The 20,237-nt window shown below is 43.3% G+C and overlaps 1 protein-coding gene across 1 annotated transcript in view; it reads right to left on the minus strand.

Moving 5' to 3' along the window:
* Nucleotides 1-20,237, minus strand: part of kif28 (kinesin family member 28) — a 75,325-nt gene that overhangs the window by 54,035 nt on the left and 1,053 nt on the right. The window contains exons 2-5 of the mRNA XM_072266853.1: nucleotides 19,971-20,162; nucleotides 14,352-14,558; nucleotides 10,525-10,560; nucleotides 4,733-4,957 (exon numbers count right to left, since the gene is read on the minus strand). Of these exons, the coding sequence (XP_072122954.1) occupies nucleotides 4,733-4,957; nucleotides 10,525-10,560; nucleotides 14,352-14,558; nucleotides 19,971-20,162 (660 nt within the window). The remainder of the gene's footprint in view (nucleotides 1-4,732; nucleotides 4,958-10,524; nucleotides 10,561-14,351; nucleotides 14,559-19,970; nucleotides 20,163-20,237) is intronic.

Consider the following 20,237-nt stretch of genomic DNA (forward strand, 5'->3'; position numbering starts at 1 on the left):
CTGTCATTAAGTAGGTATTTTAAAGCAAAATTAGCAATATACAGCAGTAAGGAGATCAATGCAATTGACTACCAATGGTAGAGTGCATAAGAATAAGTAGATTTTTTTATGAAAACGTCTTCATTTTGGTGGCAAGATCAAGTTGCCATCAATCACCTTTCACAGCAGAATGATTATTTCATAATTCCTTTATTATAGCTTTATGTTTATATTTGTTATATTGATTATATTGTTTTGCTAACATTGATTGAGGGCTAACTCATGACCAGAACTTTATGGGAAGTTCATCTGCTTTGTTTTGCACAGTGAGGTGGGGGCTTTTACCTCACACAACTTGCAATGGAACTTGGTCCCCAATCTGACTCAGATCGCCAACACAAATCCGTGGCCGATGCCAAACTTCCAAACCATAATCCAGAAGGGCAGTACGGTAGCGTAATGGTTAACATAACACAATTACAGCACCAGTGGCTCGGGTGCAGTTCCACGGCTGTCTGCACTCCTCCTGACCACATGGGGGCGCTCCAGCTTCCTCCCACACTCAAAGATGTACGGGTTAGTAGGTTAATTGGTCACATGGGTGTGATTGGGCAGTGCAGGCCCACTGGGCCAGAAGGGCCTGTTACCCTGTTGTATCTCTAAATAAATGAAAAAATAAATAAACTCTGAAGCATCATTGACAGCTGCTAGTTCCATATATAAACCAACAAGTGACTTTATGTTAAACACAGCTGAAAAGGGCCAATTTAACTTTGAGTTTAAACTAGCAGTATTCGCAAACTGTGATGCAAAAGTGAAAGTGCTGCCAATTTGTGTCCGGAAGCATTTACAAATGCTCTGTCTACATTAACAATACTGAAACCTGAACAGGTGCACGGTGCAGCAAACTTCTGAAAATTAACATCAGTGCCACAATTGTACCTATGACCTGTTTCACTTACGCTGTTAATGCTATTCCTTTGATTATAATCCACAACTCACTAGTCAATTTGTTTAAAATATTCAATACTTGAGAATAATCAGTTTCTAGAACGCCACAACACAAAAGGAACTTTTTCAACCTCAACCTGTTGTGCAATGTAATCAGTCCCACTCCCCCGCTTTCATCTGTTAGCTCAGCTAAGTTTTCTGTTTCAAATATTTATTTCCCTTGAGGGACCTGTTGTTGAATGGTATTTTTGATTGGAAAAGAACACTGGCAGGGATGATGGCAGAGCAGCAATGGCTGGAATTTCTGGAAGCAGTTCAGAAGGCATAGGATATATACATCCCAAAGAGGAAGAAGTATTCTGAAGGCAAGATGACACAACCATGGCTAACAAGAGAAATCAAAGCCAACATAAAAGCCAAAGAGGGGTCATATAACAGAGCAAAAATTAACAGGAAGTTAGATTGGGAAGCTTTTAAAAACCAACAGAAGACAACTAAAAAAGTCATTAAGGTGGAATACAGAAGTAAGTTAGTCAATAACATTAAAGAGCATACCAAGTTTCTTCAGATACATAAAGCATAAAAGAGGGGCGAGAGTGGATATTGGACCGCTGGAAAACGATGCTGGAGAGGTAGTAATGAGGGACAAGGAAATGGCGGATGAACTGAATAAGTATTTTGCATCAGTCTTCACTGTGGAAGTTCCAGGTGTCAGGGATCATGAAGTGTGTGAAGTTACCATCACTAAAAAAGTCAAAGGTATGATTTTATGTCAGAGAAATGTATACAATGTACATCCTGAAATGCTTTTTCTTCACAAACATCCTCGAAAACAGAGGAGTGCCCCAAAGAATGAATGACAGTTAAATGTTAGAACCCCAAAGTCCCTCCCGGCTCCCCCCTCCCACGTGTAAGCGGCAGCAAGCAATGATCCCCTCTCCCCCCACTGGCAAAAAGCAAGCATCAGCACCACCACCAAGCACTCAAACGTGAGCAAAGCAACAGCAAAGACACAGACTTGCAGTTACCCCAAAGACTTTGCGATTCATCTGGTATTCGACATACCACAGGCTCTCCCGCTCCCTGATAAGGGAGAAAGAGGTGTCCCCATTTTCCCAGTGAGCAGGGAGGCATAACATACTCACTGGTTTAGGATGTTAAAAGTCTGCCATGCCGCTTTTTTTGAGCTCTGTGCCTGAGGATCGCAAAGATCCCGTGTCTCCAAACACGCAGTCGCAGATATCCCGACTCCCCCGACGACACATGGGTCTCCTGTCATGACACCGACCGTCGATCCGTCCATCTCCAGAGCCCTGAGATCCTAGGCTTTTGAATCTGAGCCAGGCTCCCTTGGCATGCCGAACAAAGACCAGTCATAGAACCCTGAGAGCGGGTCCCGTTCCCACAAAGAGAAGGTTCTTGGGAAGCTGAAAGGTCTGAAGATAGATAAGTCACCTGGATCAGATGACGTACACTCCAGCGTTCTGAAGGTGGTGACTGAAGGGATTGTGGAGGCATTAGATTAGATTAGATTATGAGGACATGTCCTCTTTTATTGTCATTTAGTAATGCATGCATTAAGAAATGATACAATATTCCTCTGGTTTGATATCACAGAAACACAGGACAGACCAAGACTGAAAAACTAACAAAAACCACATATTTATAACATATAGTTACAACAGTGCAACAATACCATAACTTGATGAAGAACAGGCCATGGGCACAGTAAAAAAGTTCAAAGTCTCACGGAAGTCCCACATCTCATGCAGACGGGAGAAGGAAGAGAACTCTCCCTGCCATGCCTGACCACAGTCCGGCTCTGAGTCGTCCGAAAACTTCGAGCTCTGATCAGCTCTCCGACACCAAGTACCGAGCACCATCTCTGCCAAATGCTTGGACCTCAGCCTCGGTCGCCAGCAGCAGGCAAAGCCGGGGATTTTGGGGCCTTCCCTCCGGAGATTCTCGATCGCACAGTAGCAGCGGCAGTGAACCGGGCATTTCAGAAATTTCTCCAGATGTTCCTCTGTGCTTCTCACATCTGTCTCCATCAAATCAGAATTGTGCACAGCATCCTACTTACAAATATGATATCATTTCACCGGAGAGCTGCGCGCGCTGCGTCGTGCTGCCATCTTCTCCTCCCGCCTTTTTTCCCGTATTAATAATGATCTTTCAAGAATCACTAGATTCTGGAATAGTTCCAGAAGACTGGAAAATTGCAAATGTCACTGCTCTTCAAGGAGGGATAGATGCAGAAGAAAGGAAACTATAGATCAGTTAGTTTGACTTCAGTGGTTGGGTAGATGTTGGAGTCGATTGTTAAGGATGTGGTTTTGGAGGCACATGATAAAATAGGCCATAGTCAGCATGGTTTCCTCAGGGGAAAATCTTGCCTGACAAATCTGTTGGAATTCTTAGAAGAAACAAGAAGCATGATAGGCAAAAAAGAATCAGTTGATGTTGTGTACTTGGATTTTCAGAGGGCCTTTGACAAGGTGTCACACGTGAGGCTGCTCACAATCCGTGAGCCTATGGTAGTACAGGAAAGATTGTAGCATGGATAAAACAGTGGCTAATTAGCAGGAGGCAAAGAGTGGAAATAAAGGGAGCTTATCCTGGCTGGATGGTGGGTGACCAGTGGTGTTCCACAGTATTGGGACCGATTCTTTTTATGTTGTATGTCAATGATTTGGATGATGGAATTAATGGCTTTGTTGCAAAACTTGCAGACAATATGAAAATCGGTGGAGAGGCACGAAAATGATCACAGGATTGAATGGCTTGTCATACGATGAACATTTGATAACTCGGAGTCTGTATTCACTAGAATTCAGAAGGTTGAGGGGTGACCTCATTGAAACCTATTGAATGGTGAAAGGCCTTGATAGAGTCTATGTGGAGAGGATGTTTCCTATAGTGAGGGAGTCTAAGACCAGAGGATACAGCCTTAGAATAGAGGAGCATCCTTTTAGAACTCTTTAGCCAGAGGGTTATGAATCCGTGGAATTCTTTGCCACAGGCAGATATGGAGGCCAAGTCTTTATGTATATTTAAGGCCCATAGATTTTTGGTTGATCAGGGCATGAAGGGATACAGGGACAAGGCAGGAGAGTGGGCTTGAGAGAAAAATTGGATCAGCCACGATGAATGGCAAAGCAGACTCGATGGGCCAGATGGCCTAATTCTGCTCCTATATCTTATGGTCTTATGGTTTGGTGGCCTTTTCTGCAAGAGTATTAATAGATAGGAGCAAGGATGTGTAGCTGCAGCTGTAAAGGGTCTTGGTGAACTTATGTGTGCACTTTTGATCTCCATATCTGAGGAGAGATGCACTTGCCATGGTAGGAATGCAACTAAGATTCCTTATTCTCCAGCCTTTGGCCTTTCCCACCCACTTGGCTTCACCTATCACGTTCCAGCTAAAGGTTATGTTGCCTTTAGAAATGTTTGCATTTAGGGCCAAGCCCCTCTGTTCCCGCACCCCCTTTTAAATTCATGACTTGCCAAGCCTCTCTGTTCCCGCACCCCCCTTTTAAATTCAGCTTTATTTTGCTTTGCCACCAACTTCCTCCCAAAGTGAACAACTTTCCTCTTCACAACACCTAACTTCATCGGCCATAAGCTGTCCCTCTGCCAAGGTTGCCGTCTCCTCACTGTCCCACTGTGTCCGCATTTCCCATTTTCTGCAAATTCCTGACTCGAGAGAATTTCCTTCATTTAATGGTAAACTTTGGCCGGGTTATTTCAATTAACACTGAACTGCAACTGATGTTGTCACCTCGGCCCAACAAGCTTGTACCTGCTTGAACTGCACAGTGATGATCATGTGTGATCGGCTGCTGGTCATGTTGATATTGGTGGATGCTGTGCTCCGCTTCCTAGTTCCTTCCTTCATCAACTGTTCAATTTGCTCGTAGCTTTCACAAGGCACCGATGTTATATCCTGCACGTAGAAGCCCCTTTGGGAGCTTTCACGCACTCTCAGCCCTCCACACTGCTTTCTTTCAGATAACAAATCCATCACCTGGAAAAGACATTAGCTGTAAGACTAACCAATTATCTGGGGTCTTATTCCCCTGGATAATTTAAAAAGTCTCAGTCCCTCGGGGTCAGTCTATTTATAAATCTCATGTTGAGCTGAGACTGGAATAAATCATAACATTGAAACCTACTGAATGTTGAAAGGTCTAGATCGGGTGGATATGGAGAGGATGTTTCCTGTGGCGGGGGTATCCAGAACTAGAGGGCACAGCCTCAAAACTGAGGAGTGACCTTTCAGAACAGAAGTAAGGAGGATTATTTTTAGCCAGAAAGTAGTGAATCTGTGGAATGCTCTGCCACAGGCTGCGTTGGAGGCCAAGTCCGTGGGTATGTTTAAGGTGGAAGTTGTTTGCTTCTTGATCGGTCAGAGCATCAAAGGATATGATGAGAAGGCAGGAGTTTGGGGTTGAGTGGGATTAGGGATCAACCATGATGGAATGGAGGAGCAGACTCGATGGGCTGAATGGCCTAATTCTGCTCCTATGTCTTATGGTCTTATGGCAAAAATACAGCTGGACAATTATCAAACGTGTTAATTGTATGAGATTTCTTTGAAACAATATCAAGAAAACACCTGAAATAATCTAATAGAGGAATGGTGAAATTGAAAATGATTTTAATGATTGATTTTCGTCCTTCCAGAATCTGGAAGAGAATCATGTTTATTATCACTGACATGATGTGAAATTTGTTGTTTAACAGCGGCAGTACAGTGCAAGATGGAACAAATTACTAGAAGTTATTATAAGAAATAAGTAAATAGTACACAAGAGGAATAGTGAGGTAATGTTCATGAACTGTTCAGAAATGAGGTGCCGGAGGGGAAAGATCTGTTCCTTGTGTGTGCATCCGCAGGCTCCTGTACCTCCTCCCTGATGGTAGTAATGAGAACAGGGCATGTCCTGAATCTAACCTTATTTAATTTGATTTTTGATTTACTCTTTTGATCTTGCAAAGCTCCTTAGAATTTAGTTTAGTTTCAATTACTTTAATTATTTTTCCTTTCCACTATAAGAAGTAGTGGATATTGTGGACAAATTTGCAGACAATATGAAGATAAGGTGGAGAGGATGGTAGTTTTGAGGAAATAGAGAGGCTACAGAAGGACTTAGACAGATCAGGAGTATGGGCAAAGAAATGGCAGATGGAATACAGTGTTGGGAATGGTGAGGCACTTTGGTAGAAGAAATAAAAGCGTAGACTATTTTCTAAATGGAGAGAAATTTTAAAAATCTGAGGCTGAAAGGGACTTATGAGTCCTCGTGCAGTATTCCCTCTGGGTTAATTTTCAGGTTGAGTCGCTGGTGAGGAAGGCAAATGCAATGTTATCATTCATTTTGAGAGATCTAAAATATAGAAGCAAGGATGTAATATTGAAGCTTTATAAGGCACTGGTGAGGCCTCACTTGGAGTATTGTGATCAGTTTTGGGCAAGGGTGTGTTGACATTGGAGAGGGTTCCAAGGAGGTTCACGCAAGTGCTTCTGGGTTTGCAAGGCTTATCTTATGAGGAGCGTTTGAAGGCTTTGGCCTGTACTCACGGGTATTCTCAATGAGAGTGGATCTCAATGAGACCCATGGAATGGTGAAAAGCCTCGATCCTGTATTTGTGGAGAGGATGTTTCCTATGGTGGTAGTGTGTAAGACCAGAGGACGCAGCCTCAGAATAGAGAGGTGTTCTGTTAGAACGGAGATGAGGAGGGATTTCTTTAGCCAGAGTGGTGAATCTGTGGAATTCTTTGCCACAGGCAGCTGCGGAGGCCAAGCCTTTATGTATATTTAAGGCAGAGGGTGATAGACTCTTGGTTGGTCAGGGCATGAACAATAATGGGGAGAAGACAGGAGATTAGGGCTGAGAGGAAAATTGGATCAGCCATGATAAGATGGCGGAGCAGACGCGACGGGCCAAATGGCCTAATTCTGCTTCTATATCCTAAAGCCTTATGGAGACGACCCAGGCCATCACAGGTAAACCCCTCCCCACCATTGAGCACATCTACACAAAGTACTGTCGCAGGAAAGGAGTATCCATCATCAGGTAACCCCACCACCCAGGTCATGCTCTCTTTCTCACTACCTCCATCAGAGAGGTGGTAGAGGAGCCTCAGGACTCACATTATCAGGTTCAGAAACAGTTATTACCCCTCAATCATCAGGCTCCTGAACCAAAGGGGATAACTGCACTTGCCCCATCACTGAATGTACCCAAAACCTATGGACTCACTTTCAAGGACTCTTCATCTCATGTTCTCGATATTTATTGCTTATTCATTTATTATTATTATTTCTTTCTTTTGTATTTGCACAGTTTGTTGTCGTTTGCACACTGGTTGAATGCCCAATTTGGTGTGGTCTTCCACTAATTCTATTATGGTTATTATTCAATATTACAGCAGCTATATTTCATTAGGAGTTTGAGGAGATTTGGTTTGTCACCTGAAACACTCGAAAACTTATACAGAACATTCTGACAGGCTACACTATTGTCTGGTATGGGTGGGGGGCCTACTGCACAGGACCAATAGAAGCTACAGAGAGGTATAAAATTAGTCAGCTCCATCTTGGGTACTAGCCTCTGTAGTATCCAAGACATCTTCAAGGAGCGATGCCTCAGAAAGGCAGTGTCCACTATCAAGGAGCCCCATCACCCAGGACATGCTCTCTTCTCACTGTTGCCATAAGGAAGGAGGTACAGGAGCCTGAAGGCACACATTCAATGATTCAGGAACAGCTTCTTCCCCTCTGCCATCCGATTCCTAAATGGACATTGAACCCTTGAACACTACTTCACTTTAAAAAAAATTCTGTTTTTGCATTATTTTTAACTTAACTGTTTAATATACATATATACTCATTGTAATTCATTTATTAATTTCTTTCTATACCCATAGAACCAAAGAACACTACAGCACAGAAAACAGGCCATTCGGCCCTCCTAGTCTGTGCTGAAACATTATTCCCCTAGTCCCATTGACCTGCATCCAGTCCATAACCTCCAGACCTCTCTCATCCACGTACCTATCCAATTTATTCTTAAAACTTAAGAGTGAGCCCGCATTTACCACGTCAGATGGCAGCTCGTTCCACACTCCCACCACTCTCTGAGTGAAGTTCCCCCTAATGTTCCCCCTAAACCTTTCCCCTTTTACCCTAAAGCCATGTCCTCTCGTATTTAAATGCAAACAACAGGAATTCTGCAGTTGCTGGAAATTCAAGCAACACACATCAAAGTTGCTGGTGAACGCAGCAGGCCAAGCAGCATCTGTAGGAAGAGGTGCAGTCGACGTTTCAGGCCGAGACCCTTCGTCAGGACTAACTCTCGTATTTATCTCTCCTAATCTAAGTGGAACGAGCCTATTCACATTTAATCTGTCTATACTCCTCATAATTTTGTAAACCTCTATCAAATCTCCCCTCATTTTTCGATGCTCCAAGGAATAAAGTCCTAATCTGTTCAATCTTTCCCTATAACTCAACTCCTGAAGACCCGGCAATATCCTAGTAAATCTTCTCTGCACTCTTTCAATCTTACTGATATCCTTCCTATAGTTAGGTGACCAGAACTGTACAAAATACTCCAAATTTGGCCTCACCAATGCCTTATACAACCTCCCCATAACTTCCCAACTCCTATACTCAATACTTTGATTTATGAATGCCAGGATGCCAAAAGCCTTCTTTACAACCCTGTCTACCTGTGACGCCACTTTCAAGGAATTATGTATCTGAACTCCCAGATCTCTTTGTTCCTCCGCACTCCTCAGTGCCCTACCATTTAATGTATGTCCTACATTGATTTGTCCGTCCAAAATGCAACACCTCACACTTGACTGTATTAAATTCCATCTGCCAATTTCTGGCCCACCCCTCCAGTTGGTCCAGATCCCTCTGCAAGCTTTGAAAGCATTCCTCGCTGTCCACAATGCCTCCAATCTTAGTGTCATCAGCAAACTTGCTGATCCAATTTATTTGCTGATCCACATTATTATCTAGATCATTGATATAGACAACAAACAACAACGGTCCTAGCACAGATCCCTGAGGCACACCACTAGTCACAGGCCTCCAGTCTAATAAGCAGTCATCCACTACCACTCTCTGTCTTCTCCCACACGGCCAATTTCAAATCCAGTTTATAACCTCTCCAAGGATACCTAGTGTCTGAACTTTCTGAACTAACCTCCCATGTGGGACCTTGTCAAAGGCCTTACTAAAGTCCATGTAGACAACATCCACAGCCTTTCCTTCATCTACTTTCTTGGTAACCTCCTCGGAAAAACTCTACAAGATTTGTTAAACACGATCTACCATGCACAAAGCCATGCTGACGATCCTTAATCAGCCCTTGGCTGTCCAAATATTTGTATATCCGATCTCTCAGAACACCTTCCAATAATTTACCTACTACTGATGACAGGCTCACCGGCCTGTAATTACCTGGTTTACTTTTGGAGCCTTTTTTAAACAACGGAACAACATGAGCTACCCTCCAATCCTCCGGCACCATACCCGTGGCTAAGGACATTTTAAATATTTCTGCCAGGGCCCCTGCAATTTCTACACTAGTCTCCCTCAAGGTCTGAGGAAATATCATGTCAGGCCCGGGGGATTTATCTACCTTTATTCGCTGTAAGGCAGCAAGCACCTCCTCCTCTTTAATCTCTATATGTTCCATGACACTGCTGCTTGTCTCCCTTCCTTCCATATACACTCTGCTAGTTTGTATTTAATTGTACTGATGTCATTAAGTTAAATTTCTTGACATGTGCTGGTGATATTAAACCTGATTCTGATTCTTTTATGGATTTATTGAGAATGCCCACAAGAAAATGAATCTCAGGGTTGTATCTGTACTTTGATAAGAAGTTTACTTGGAACTTTTGTTTTCCTGCTTTCAGCCTGGACTAGCTGTTAGACATGCACCAAAACTTCACTGAATAGATTAGGCAGGGGTCAACAGACCCTCGGTTAACAGTAGGGGTCCAAGGGATAAAAATGGTTTGGAACCCCTGGTTTGGTGTGAATGTCTGATGATGGGCAGAACTGGACATCCTCGAGTACACTGCCAGAGTTATGGGCAGTTCACTGCCCCAACTTTACATACCAAGACAGAGTTTTAGTTTCAATCCATTAATGCCTGGTACAAAAGAACAGCATTCCTTGATTAGGAAGTTTCAGCCAATGGACAAGCTGAGCAAAGGAAGATTCATGTCATCGTATCCAGAAAGAGCTCAGTCTTTACATGGAATTGTACATGCGCCTGTGGACCACGACTGCCCAAACTTGAGAGGCAACCAGAAATTCCTGTTCTAATTAACTGAAGTACAGTTCAAGTATATTATTTACTTACTTATTTCACTGGAATCAATCCAATAGATCATTTTATAATTAAGATGCAAAAATCAATAGTATCATTCTACTAAAATATGTACATCAGGGAGATTGATTTCCAGCAGGGTGGAAAGTCTGGTTCACTTACTCTCTTCATACTTTCCAAGATCGAACACCATTGAAATATTACATTTATGTGCCAGAAAAGAGAAAAGGTTACCTTCTCATTGTAGATTTCCAACATGCTGAAATAAATCTGTAGAGAAAGAAAATGATGTGAGACTTTCGTGTCATGTTACACTCATCAAAATAATCCATTCGTAACAGTCTTGTGTCTTTTATATTATTAACCTTTTGTCTTTCAGTTGGTGATACACCCTCTATTCTTTTAAACAATATTCATATTTTACCATTACCATACTTGGGTACGAATAGGGAAATGCAGTTCAATTATGATTAAATAGAATATATCAAAAAACACTACAGCAATGCCAAAGTTCAAGTTTATTGTTATTCAACAATATACAGGTACACCACCAAACGAAACAACATTTCTCAGAACCTTTCCACTGACTCTTTGGTTAATGGAGGGGTCCATGGCATAACAAAAGGTTGGGAATGCCTGAGTTCTGGACCAACGTGCATAACACAGTACATATAACTCACACACAACACATGAAGTAATAGCACCACAAATAAATTAACAAATAATAAGGTGCAATTGCAGCACAAGTTATAACACTACTGGCGCTTCATACGTGATGAGTCCTGTGTGCTGGCAGGCAATTCATTTGTTTCGTGGCCTGGGGGGAAGAAGCTGTTTCCCATCCTAACAGTCCTTGCCCTAATGCTACAGTACCTCCTTCCTGATGATAGAGGGTCAAAGAGATTGTTGACGGATGGATGGGAGGTTGTTAATGACTCTGCCTCTCTTCTTCCCTCTCCTAAAATCCTGAAAACATGTACCACCAGGCTCAAGAACAGCTTCTATCCCATTAATGTCAAAGTCTTGAAAAAACCTCTTGTATGACAAGGCAGACACTTGGCATCAGAGTCTACCTTGTTACGACCTTGTTTTCTTATTATTTAACTGTACATTTTCAGTAGCTTTTAGATTTTATTTTGCATTATTATTGTTTTACTTTACTCTGCACTGTGTAATGATTTGATCTGTATGAACAGAATACAAGACAAGCTTTTCAAGGTATCTTCGTACTTGTGACAATAATGAACCATTGCCAATCCTCAAATTGGATTTGCAAAATCATCTTGCAGTTATTATAAACATTGATTGGATCACACGTTGTTTACAGTTCTGATCACCAGACTATAGGAAGGATGTGGGAACAAGAGAGAACACAGAAGAGATTCACCAAAATATTGCCTGGATTGAAGGGCTGCAGTGATCAGAGATCGGGTAGGGTGCGTTTATTTTCAATGGAACATAGGAGGCTGAGGGGTTTATTAAATTATGGAGGACGCAACAATATGCAAGGAACCAAATATTAAACAGAATTAAACATTTGCTGTTGGTCATCACTTTATCCCTTTTCTTACCCGAGAAAACTGATGCCATCTTGATAAGAAGATTAACACAGCTGCAACCTGAAATATGTTTTAAGTTGAAAGGTCAGAATAAATTCTGCCTTAAACTTCCAAGAGAAATAGGAAGCAGGAAAGACAATGTAGTGGGAGGATAACAGTTGAACTGCTTTGTGTAGAAATTGGTGCTGACTGTTATTCTAATCAATCTGTTCTACAATCTGTGTAGCTGTTGCTGGTCAGACAGGTAACCAAGGTCTATACAGAACTCCCCACGTTACAGGCGGTGATGTTTTGATGCTTGAGTGTCTGGTAATGGTTTGAAACATTTGATCTCTCAGTGTTCCTCTGTAACCCCATGACTGTTTTGGTGACATGTTCGTCCTGTTCTTGTTGGTCAGTTGGTCCCCTGAATTCCTCCATCCATCTCTTCACCATCAACTTGTACTGTACTGCTTGGCCACATTTTATTTCACGGAAAGGGTTTTGGAATGAGAAAGATTCTCTGCTATTTGCTGATAATATTTTATTGTTGGAGCCACAGTTAACAAGCTGACTGAGAACAGCACTAGAATGGCCCAGTACTTCATGGTTAAACCAATTATACACAGTATAAATGGAAAATCTAACCACACTGCGAGGAACATAGGAACACAAATTGGACTATGTGACCTCTCACATCTAACCAGCCTTCCATATGATTATGGATGATCTGCCCCAGGCCTCATCTCTTCTTCTGTGCTTGTTCCTCATAGCTCTCAATCCCCTGATCTTTCAGAAATTTATCCATATCACCTTTAGGTACCTCCCATGAGCCAGCCTCCACAACCCTCCCAGATGAGATTTTCCCTGGACTTACCACTCATGGTGAGAAGAAATTATTACTTAATTTTCAATGACCCCTTAACTAGTAATGGCTATTAACTTTAACTATAGCAATGGCTGATTGGTAGGAGGCAGTGAGTGGGAATAGAAGGATCCTTTTCTGGTTGGCTGCCAGTGACTAGTGGTGTTCCGCAGGGGTCAGTGCTGGGACCACTTCTTTTTATGCTGTATATCAATGATTTAGATGATGGAATAGATGGCTTTGTTGCCAGGTTTGCAGATCATACGAAGATTGGTGGAGGGCAGGTTGTTTTGAGGAAACAGGTAGGCTGCAGAAGGTCTTAGATTAGAGGAATGGGCAAGAAAGTGGCAAATGAATTACAATGTTCAATTTTGGTAGTAGAAATAAATGTGTAGACTATTTTCTAATCAGGGAGAAAATCCAAAAATCTGAGATGCAAGGGGTTTTGGGATTCATTGTGCAGAATACCCTAAAGGTTAACTTGCAGGTTGAATTGGTGGTGAGGAAGGCAAATGCGAAGTTAGCATTCATTTCAAGAGATCGACAATACAAGAACAGGACTATGTTGCTGAGGCTTTATAAGGCGCTGGTGAGGCCTCACCTTGAGTGTTGTGAACAATTTTGGGTTCCTCATCTAAGAAAAGATATGCTGGCATTGGAGAAGGTGCAAAGACGGTTCACAAGGATGATCCTGGCAATGAAAGGATTATCATACAAGGACATTTGATAGCTCTGGGTCTGTACTCGCTGGAATTTAGAAGGATGAGGGGGGATCTCCTTGAAACCTTTCAAATGTTGAAAAGCCTAGACAGAGTAGATGTGGAAAGGATGTTTCCCGTGGTGGGGGAGTCTAGGACAAGAAGGCACAGCCTGAGGATAGGGTGGGGGGGGGGTGGCGTCCATTTAAAACTGAGATGCAGAGACATTTCTTTCACCAGAGAGTGGTGAATTTGTGGAATTTGTTCCCACAGGCAGCTGGTGAGGCCAAGTCATTGGGTGTATTTAAGGTAGAGATTCGGTCTCCACAGCGATCTGTGGCAATGAATTCCAGATTCGCTGCCATTTGGCTAAATAAACTCCACATCTCTGTTCTAAATGGATGTCCCTCTATTCTGAGGCTGTGCCCTCTGGTCCTAGACTCACCCACTATAGGAAACATCCTCTCCACATTCACTCTTCTAGGCTTTTCAATATTCAACAGGTCTCAAAGAGATTCCCCTTCATTATCTCAAACTACAACGAGTACAGACCCACAGCCATCAAATGCTCCTTATACCTTAATCAAGTAAAGTTAAACATCATCTCAATCTTAGCCTAAGAGAAGGATTGATAAGAGACCTATTCTTGGGGCTTTGGAATCATCTTTGGATTATCTGATTTTATAAATGATTATTGAAGCAGCAAGCTGGATTTATGTACCAAACTTCTAAGTTATTGTAATAAGTAGCTACAAAAGCAAGATGGGATCGTTAACGTTATCCATTCTAATAATCTCTAAATGGACATCTTTTAGAAATTCAAGCTATATCACAAATTTACAAACAATCTCCAAGACTCATCCATACTCACTATTTACTTCAAAGTTGTAACTCTCACCAGTCACCTATTGATCCCAAATTACCACTGCAAAGGTTAACATAATGGTAGCTAATTCTTACCTGGTACTGTTTATCATGTTCTTGATTTTGTTTAATTGCTTTGAACAGCTCGTCACAAATTAATGGGATTATTCCTCTGTCTGGTCCATAACCAATCATAGAGTAACTTTTCCCTGAGCCAGTCTGCCCATAGGCCAGCAGTGTCGTGTTGTATCCCTGCCATGCATTACTCAACAATTCTTGGCCCAGGTCATTGAACACCTTTCTCTAAGGAAGCAAATTTTAAATAAAATTACACATTGTCCTTTGCTCATCACTTTATCCCTTTTCTACCCGACCACTCGCTCCATGTTGATGAGAGGATTCAACTGGAATTAAGCTTTCTCCGTAGTTTGGTCCCATAAATATCAATATCCTTGTCAAATGAATAGCAGCCTTAAAAATATTCACCTGAGACCCCAAACATCAAGAATATTGTTCTGGCTTTCTACAACCCTTTGTTTTATTTTCACTGAGATGTAGTGTGGAGTAGGTCCTTCTAGCCCTTCTTTAACCCCAGACTAAGCACAGGACAATTTATAATGACCAATTAACCTACCAACTGGTACATCTTTGGACTGTGGGAGGAAACAGGAGCAGGTGGATGAAACCCACACCCTCACAGGAAGCAGCAGGGAGTGAAACCGTTACCTGTGCCGTGCCCTTTACGCTAGGAAGTGCTTTTTGGTATCCTCAAAGCCTGCTTTTAATTTCTAATGTAATTCTCAACCGAAGAGAAGTGTTCCTCTCCATCTGCATGATCAAATCCTCTAAATTTTGAACATAGCAGTGATACCATCCCCTACTTTCCAAGGGAAAGAAGGACCCCACTATAGATGCAGTCCAACCAGAGTGTACTGTAGCTCTGCTATTGTAACCTCAAACTAAAGTCCAAAATTTCACGAGCTCTTTTAAAATTAGCTTCATGGCATCATGCTCGAGGATGCAGGTAACACTGACAAGGTCAGAGTTCATTGCCCCAAGTGCTCCATACACTATTTGTTCTCCATCTACCTGCTGTAGAACCAAGTAGCTTGCTGCATTGTAGAGTCATTGAGTCATCGAAAGGTACAGCACAGAAACAGGCCCTTTGGCCCAAACAACAGGAACTCTGCAGATGCTGGAAATTCAACCAACACACATCAAAGTTGCTGGTGAACGCAGCAGGCCAGGCAGCATCTGTAGGAAGAGGTGCAGTCGACGTTTCAGGCCGAGACCCTTCGTCAGTACTAACTGAAGGAAGAGTGAGTAAGGGATTTGAAAATTGGAGGGGGAGGGGGAGATCCAAAATGATAGGAGAAGACAGGAGGGGGAGGGATGGAGCCAAGAGCTGGACAGGTGATTGGCAGAAGGGGATACAAGAGGATCATGGGACAGGAGGTCCGGGAAGAAAGACAAGGGGGGGGGACCCAGAGAATGGGCAAGAGGTATATTCAGAGGGACAGAGGGAGAAAAAGGAGAGTGAGAGAAAGAATGTGTGCATAAAAATGAGTAACAGATGGGGTACGAGGGGGAGGTGGGGCCTAGCGGAAGTTAGAGAAGTCGATGTTCATGCCATTAGGTTGGAGGCTACCCAGACGGAATATAAGGTGTTGTTCCTCCAACCTGAGTGTGGCTTCATCTTTACAGTAGAGGAGGCCATGGATAGACATGTCAGAATGGGAATGGGATGTGGAATTAAAATGTGTGGCCACTGGGAGATTCTGCTTTCTCTGGCGGACAGAGCGTAGATGTTCAGCAAAGCGGTCTCCCAGTCTGCGTCGGGTCTCGCCAATATATAAAAGGCCACATCGGGAGCACCGGACGCAGTATATCACCCCAGTCGACTCACAGGTGAAGTGTTGCCTCACCTGGAAGGACTGTTTGGGGCCCTGAATGGTGGTAAGGGAGGAAGTGTAAGGGCATGTGTAGCACTTGTTCCGCTTACATGGATAAATGCCAGGAGGGAGATCAGTGGAGAGGGATGGGGGGGACGAATGGACAGGGGAGTTGTGTAGGGAGCGATCCCTGCGGAATGCAGTGGGGGGGGGGGAAGGGAAAGATGTGCTTAGTGGTGGGATCCCGTTGGAGGTGGTGGAAGTTACGGAGAATAATATATTGGACCCGGAGGCTGGTGGGGTGGTAGGTGAGGACCAGGGGAACCCTATTCCTAGTGGGGTGGCGGGAGGATGGAGTGAGAGCAGATGTACGTGAAATGGGAGAGATGCGTTTAAGAGCAGAGTTGATAGTGGAGGAAGGGAAGCCCCTTTCTTTAAAAAAGGAAGACATCTCCCTCGTCCTAGAATGAAAAGCCTCATCCTGAGAGCAGATGCGGCGGAGACGGAGGAATTGCGAGAAGGGGATGGCGTTTTTGCAAGAGACAGGGTGAGAAGAGGAATAGTCCAGATAGCTGTGAGAGTCATTTAGGCTTATAGTAGACATCAGTGGATAAGCTGTCTCCAGAGACAGAGACAGAAAGATCTAGAAAGGGGAGGGAGGTGTCAGAAATGGACCAGGTAAACTTGAGGGCAGGGTGAAAGTTGGAGGCAAAGTTAATAAAGTCAATGAGTTCTGCATGCGTGCAGGAAGCAGCGCCAATGCAGTCGTCGATGTAGCGAAGGAAAAGTGGGGGACAGATACCAGAATAGGGACGGAACATAGATTGTTCCACAAAGCCAACAAAAAGGCAGGCATAGCTAGGACCCATACGGGTGCCCATAGCTACACCTTTAGTTTGGAGGAAGTGGGAGGAGCCAAAGGAGAAATTATTAAGAGTAAGGACTAATTCCGCTAGACGGAGCAGAGTGGTGGTAGAGCTGAACTGATTAGGTCTGGAATCCAAAAAGAAGCGTAGAGCTTCGAGACCTTCCTAATGGGGGATGGAAGTATATAAGGACTGGACATCCATGGTGAAAATAAAGCGGTGGGAGCCAGGGAACTTAAAATTATCGAAAAGTTTAAGAGCGTGAGAAGTGTCACGAACATAGGTAGGAAGGGATTGAACAAGAGGGGGATAAAACCGTGTCGAGGTATGCAGAAATGAGTTCGGTGGGGCAGGAGCCCAATCTTTGGCCCAATCTAGGCTGCCCCAAGCCATTTAACTTGCATATTCCCATCGACCTGCACTGGGACCATAGTCCTCAATACATGTCCCATCCATGTACCTATCCAAACTTCTCTTTAAACATTGAAGTAAAGTTCACAAACACCACTTGCACTGGCAGCTTGTCCCATACTTTCACAACCTCCGAGTGAAGAAGTATCCCCTTGTTCCCCTTAAATTTTTCACCTTTCACCCTTAACCCATGATCTCTGGTTGTAGTTCCACACAACCTGCGTGGAAAATGCCTGCTTGCATTTACCCTATCTATACCCTTCATAATTTTGTATATCTCTATCAAATCTTCCTTCAATCTTTTCCATTCCAGGGAATAACCTCCTTATCCTTTCAGTCTTTCCATGTAACCCAGGTCCTTCAGACCCAGCAACATCCTTGTAAATTTTTTCGGTACTCTTACAACATTATTTACATCTTTCCTGTAGGTAGGTGACCAAAACTGGACATCTGCAACAATGTCTTATACAAGTTCAACATAACATCTCATCTCCTGAACTCAATACATTGATTTATAGAAACATAGAAACATAGAAAATAGGTGCAGGAGTAGGCCATTCGGCCCTTCGAGCCTGCACCGCCATTTATTATGATCATGGCTGATCATCCAACTCAGAACCCCGCCCCAGCCTTCCCTCCATACCCCCTGACCCCCGTAGCCACAAGGGCCATATCTAACTCCCTTTTAAATATAGCCAATGAACTGGCCTCAACTGTTTCCTGTGGCAGAGAATTCCACAGATTCACCACTCTCTGTGTGAAGAAGTTTTTCCTAATCTCGGTCCTAAAAGGCTTCCCCTCTATCCTCAAACTGTGACCCCTCGTTCTGGACTTCCCCAACATCAGGAACAATCTTCCTGCATCTAGCCTGTCCAATCCCTTTAGGATCTTATACGTTTCAATCAGATCCCCCGTCAATCTTCTAAATTCCAATGAGTACAAGCCCAGTTCATCCAGTCTTTCTTCATATGAAAGTCCTGCCATCCCAGGAATCAATCTGGTGAACCTTCTTTGTACTCTCTCTATGGCAAGGATGTCTTTCCTCAGATTAGGGGACCAAAACTGCACACAATACTCCAGGTGTGGTCTCACCAAGGCCTTGTACAACTGCAGTAGTACCTCCCTGCTCCTGTACTCGAATCCTCTCGCTATAAATGCCAGCATACTATTCGCCTTTTCCACCGCCTGCTGTACCTGCATGCCCACTTTCAATGACTGGTGTATAATGACACCCAGGTCTCGTTGCACCTCCTCTTTTCCTAATCGGCCACCATTCAGATAATAATCTGTTTTCCTATTTTTGCCACCAAAGTGGATAACTTCACATTTATCCACATTAAATTGCATCTGCCATGAATTTGCCCACTCACCCAACCTATCCAAGTCACCCTGCATCCTCTTAGCATCCTCCTCACAGCTAACACTGCCACCCAGCTTCGTGTCATCCACAAACTTGGAGATGCTGCATTTAATTCCCTCATCCAAGTCATTAATATATATTGTAAACAACTGGGGTCCCAGCACTGAGCCTTGCGGTACCCCACTAGTCACCGCCTGCCATTCTGAAAAGGTCCCGTTTATTCCCACTCTTTGCTTCCTGTATGCTAACCAACTCTCCACCCACACCAATACCTTACCCCCAATACCGTGTGCTTTAAGTTTGCACACTAATCTCCCGTATGGGACCTTGTCAAAAGCCTTCTGAAAATCCAAATATACCGCATCCACTGGTTCTCCCCTATCCACTCTGCTGGTTACATCCTCAAAAAATTCTATTTATGAAGGCCAATGTGCCAAAAGCTTTCTTTACGAGCCTATCAACCTGTGATGTCACTTTCAATGAATTGTGGACCTGTATTCCTACATCCCATTCTGCAAATACTCTCCTCAGTGCTCTACTGTTCACTGTGTAAGACCATGAAGGCCATGATCGGCTTCCTCGCTGTCCAGTACACCCCCAATCTTGGTGTCATCTGTAAATTTACTGATCTAGTTAACCACCTTGACATCTATTTCAATGATCTAGATGATATACAATGGATCCAGCACCAATCACAGTGGTCCTTAAGTGAGAGAGGCAACCAGGTACTATATTAGAAGCCAAGCTCATTGAGTAATGCAGCACAAGGAAACCTATGTTGGTAATTGTCTTCATTTGCAGAACACATCTCTTATGCCTATAAATGAATGAAAGGGCTTGCAGTTAGATATCCAATGTTCCTAATGCTCATGAGAGAGAGAACTTCAGACTGCAACTCACACTGCATCTTCATATCCTGTTCTAACATAACTTACCAAAGCTGTTGAATTTTGTCACCCGAAATTTGAAAAAAATACAAAAAGAAAGCCACCCCTAACCCCGAGAAAAGAATTTCTGAAGTTTCCTGCAGGTAAACCATGTCCGAGCATCTGACGATGAAACACCAGATGGACCCCAACTAGAAGGGAGGAAATCTGAGGCAGGCCCTCTGCTAAAGATTTAGCTTACATCTTGCACACTGGCTTGTACAGTAAGTCTGGTATCGCCCGGTGGTACATCATCCCACCTGATCTGCATATTTGCTGGTAGGTCCATCAGGAACAAGTATCCCTTCCTCATTTCTAATGAATCCACTGTGTGACCAGTAGACTAGGTCAAGTGTAAAAGTTTTTGTGTTGCTCTGATTCCTTGGATCCCAAATTGTGATGCTGTTTAAAGCCACGGAGATTATACAGTTGCATCCAGCATCCTTCTCAGTCTGTTAAGAGTAACAAAGATACATGGGAGGTTACACAATATTAGAAGGTAGTGTTATTAGAAGACAATATTGAAC

Source organism: Mobula birostris, chromosome 8 (assembly GCF_030028105.1).
Source record: "Mobula birostris isolate sMobBir1 chromosome 8, sMobBir1.hap1, whole genome shotgun sequence".
Taxonomy (NCBI): domain Eukaryota; kingdom Metazoa; phylum Chordata; class Chondrichthyes; order Myliobatiformes; family Myliobatidae; genus Mobula; species Mobula birostris.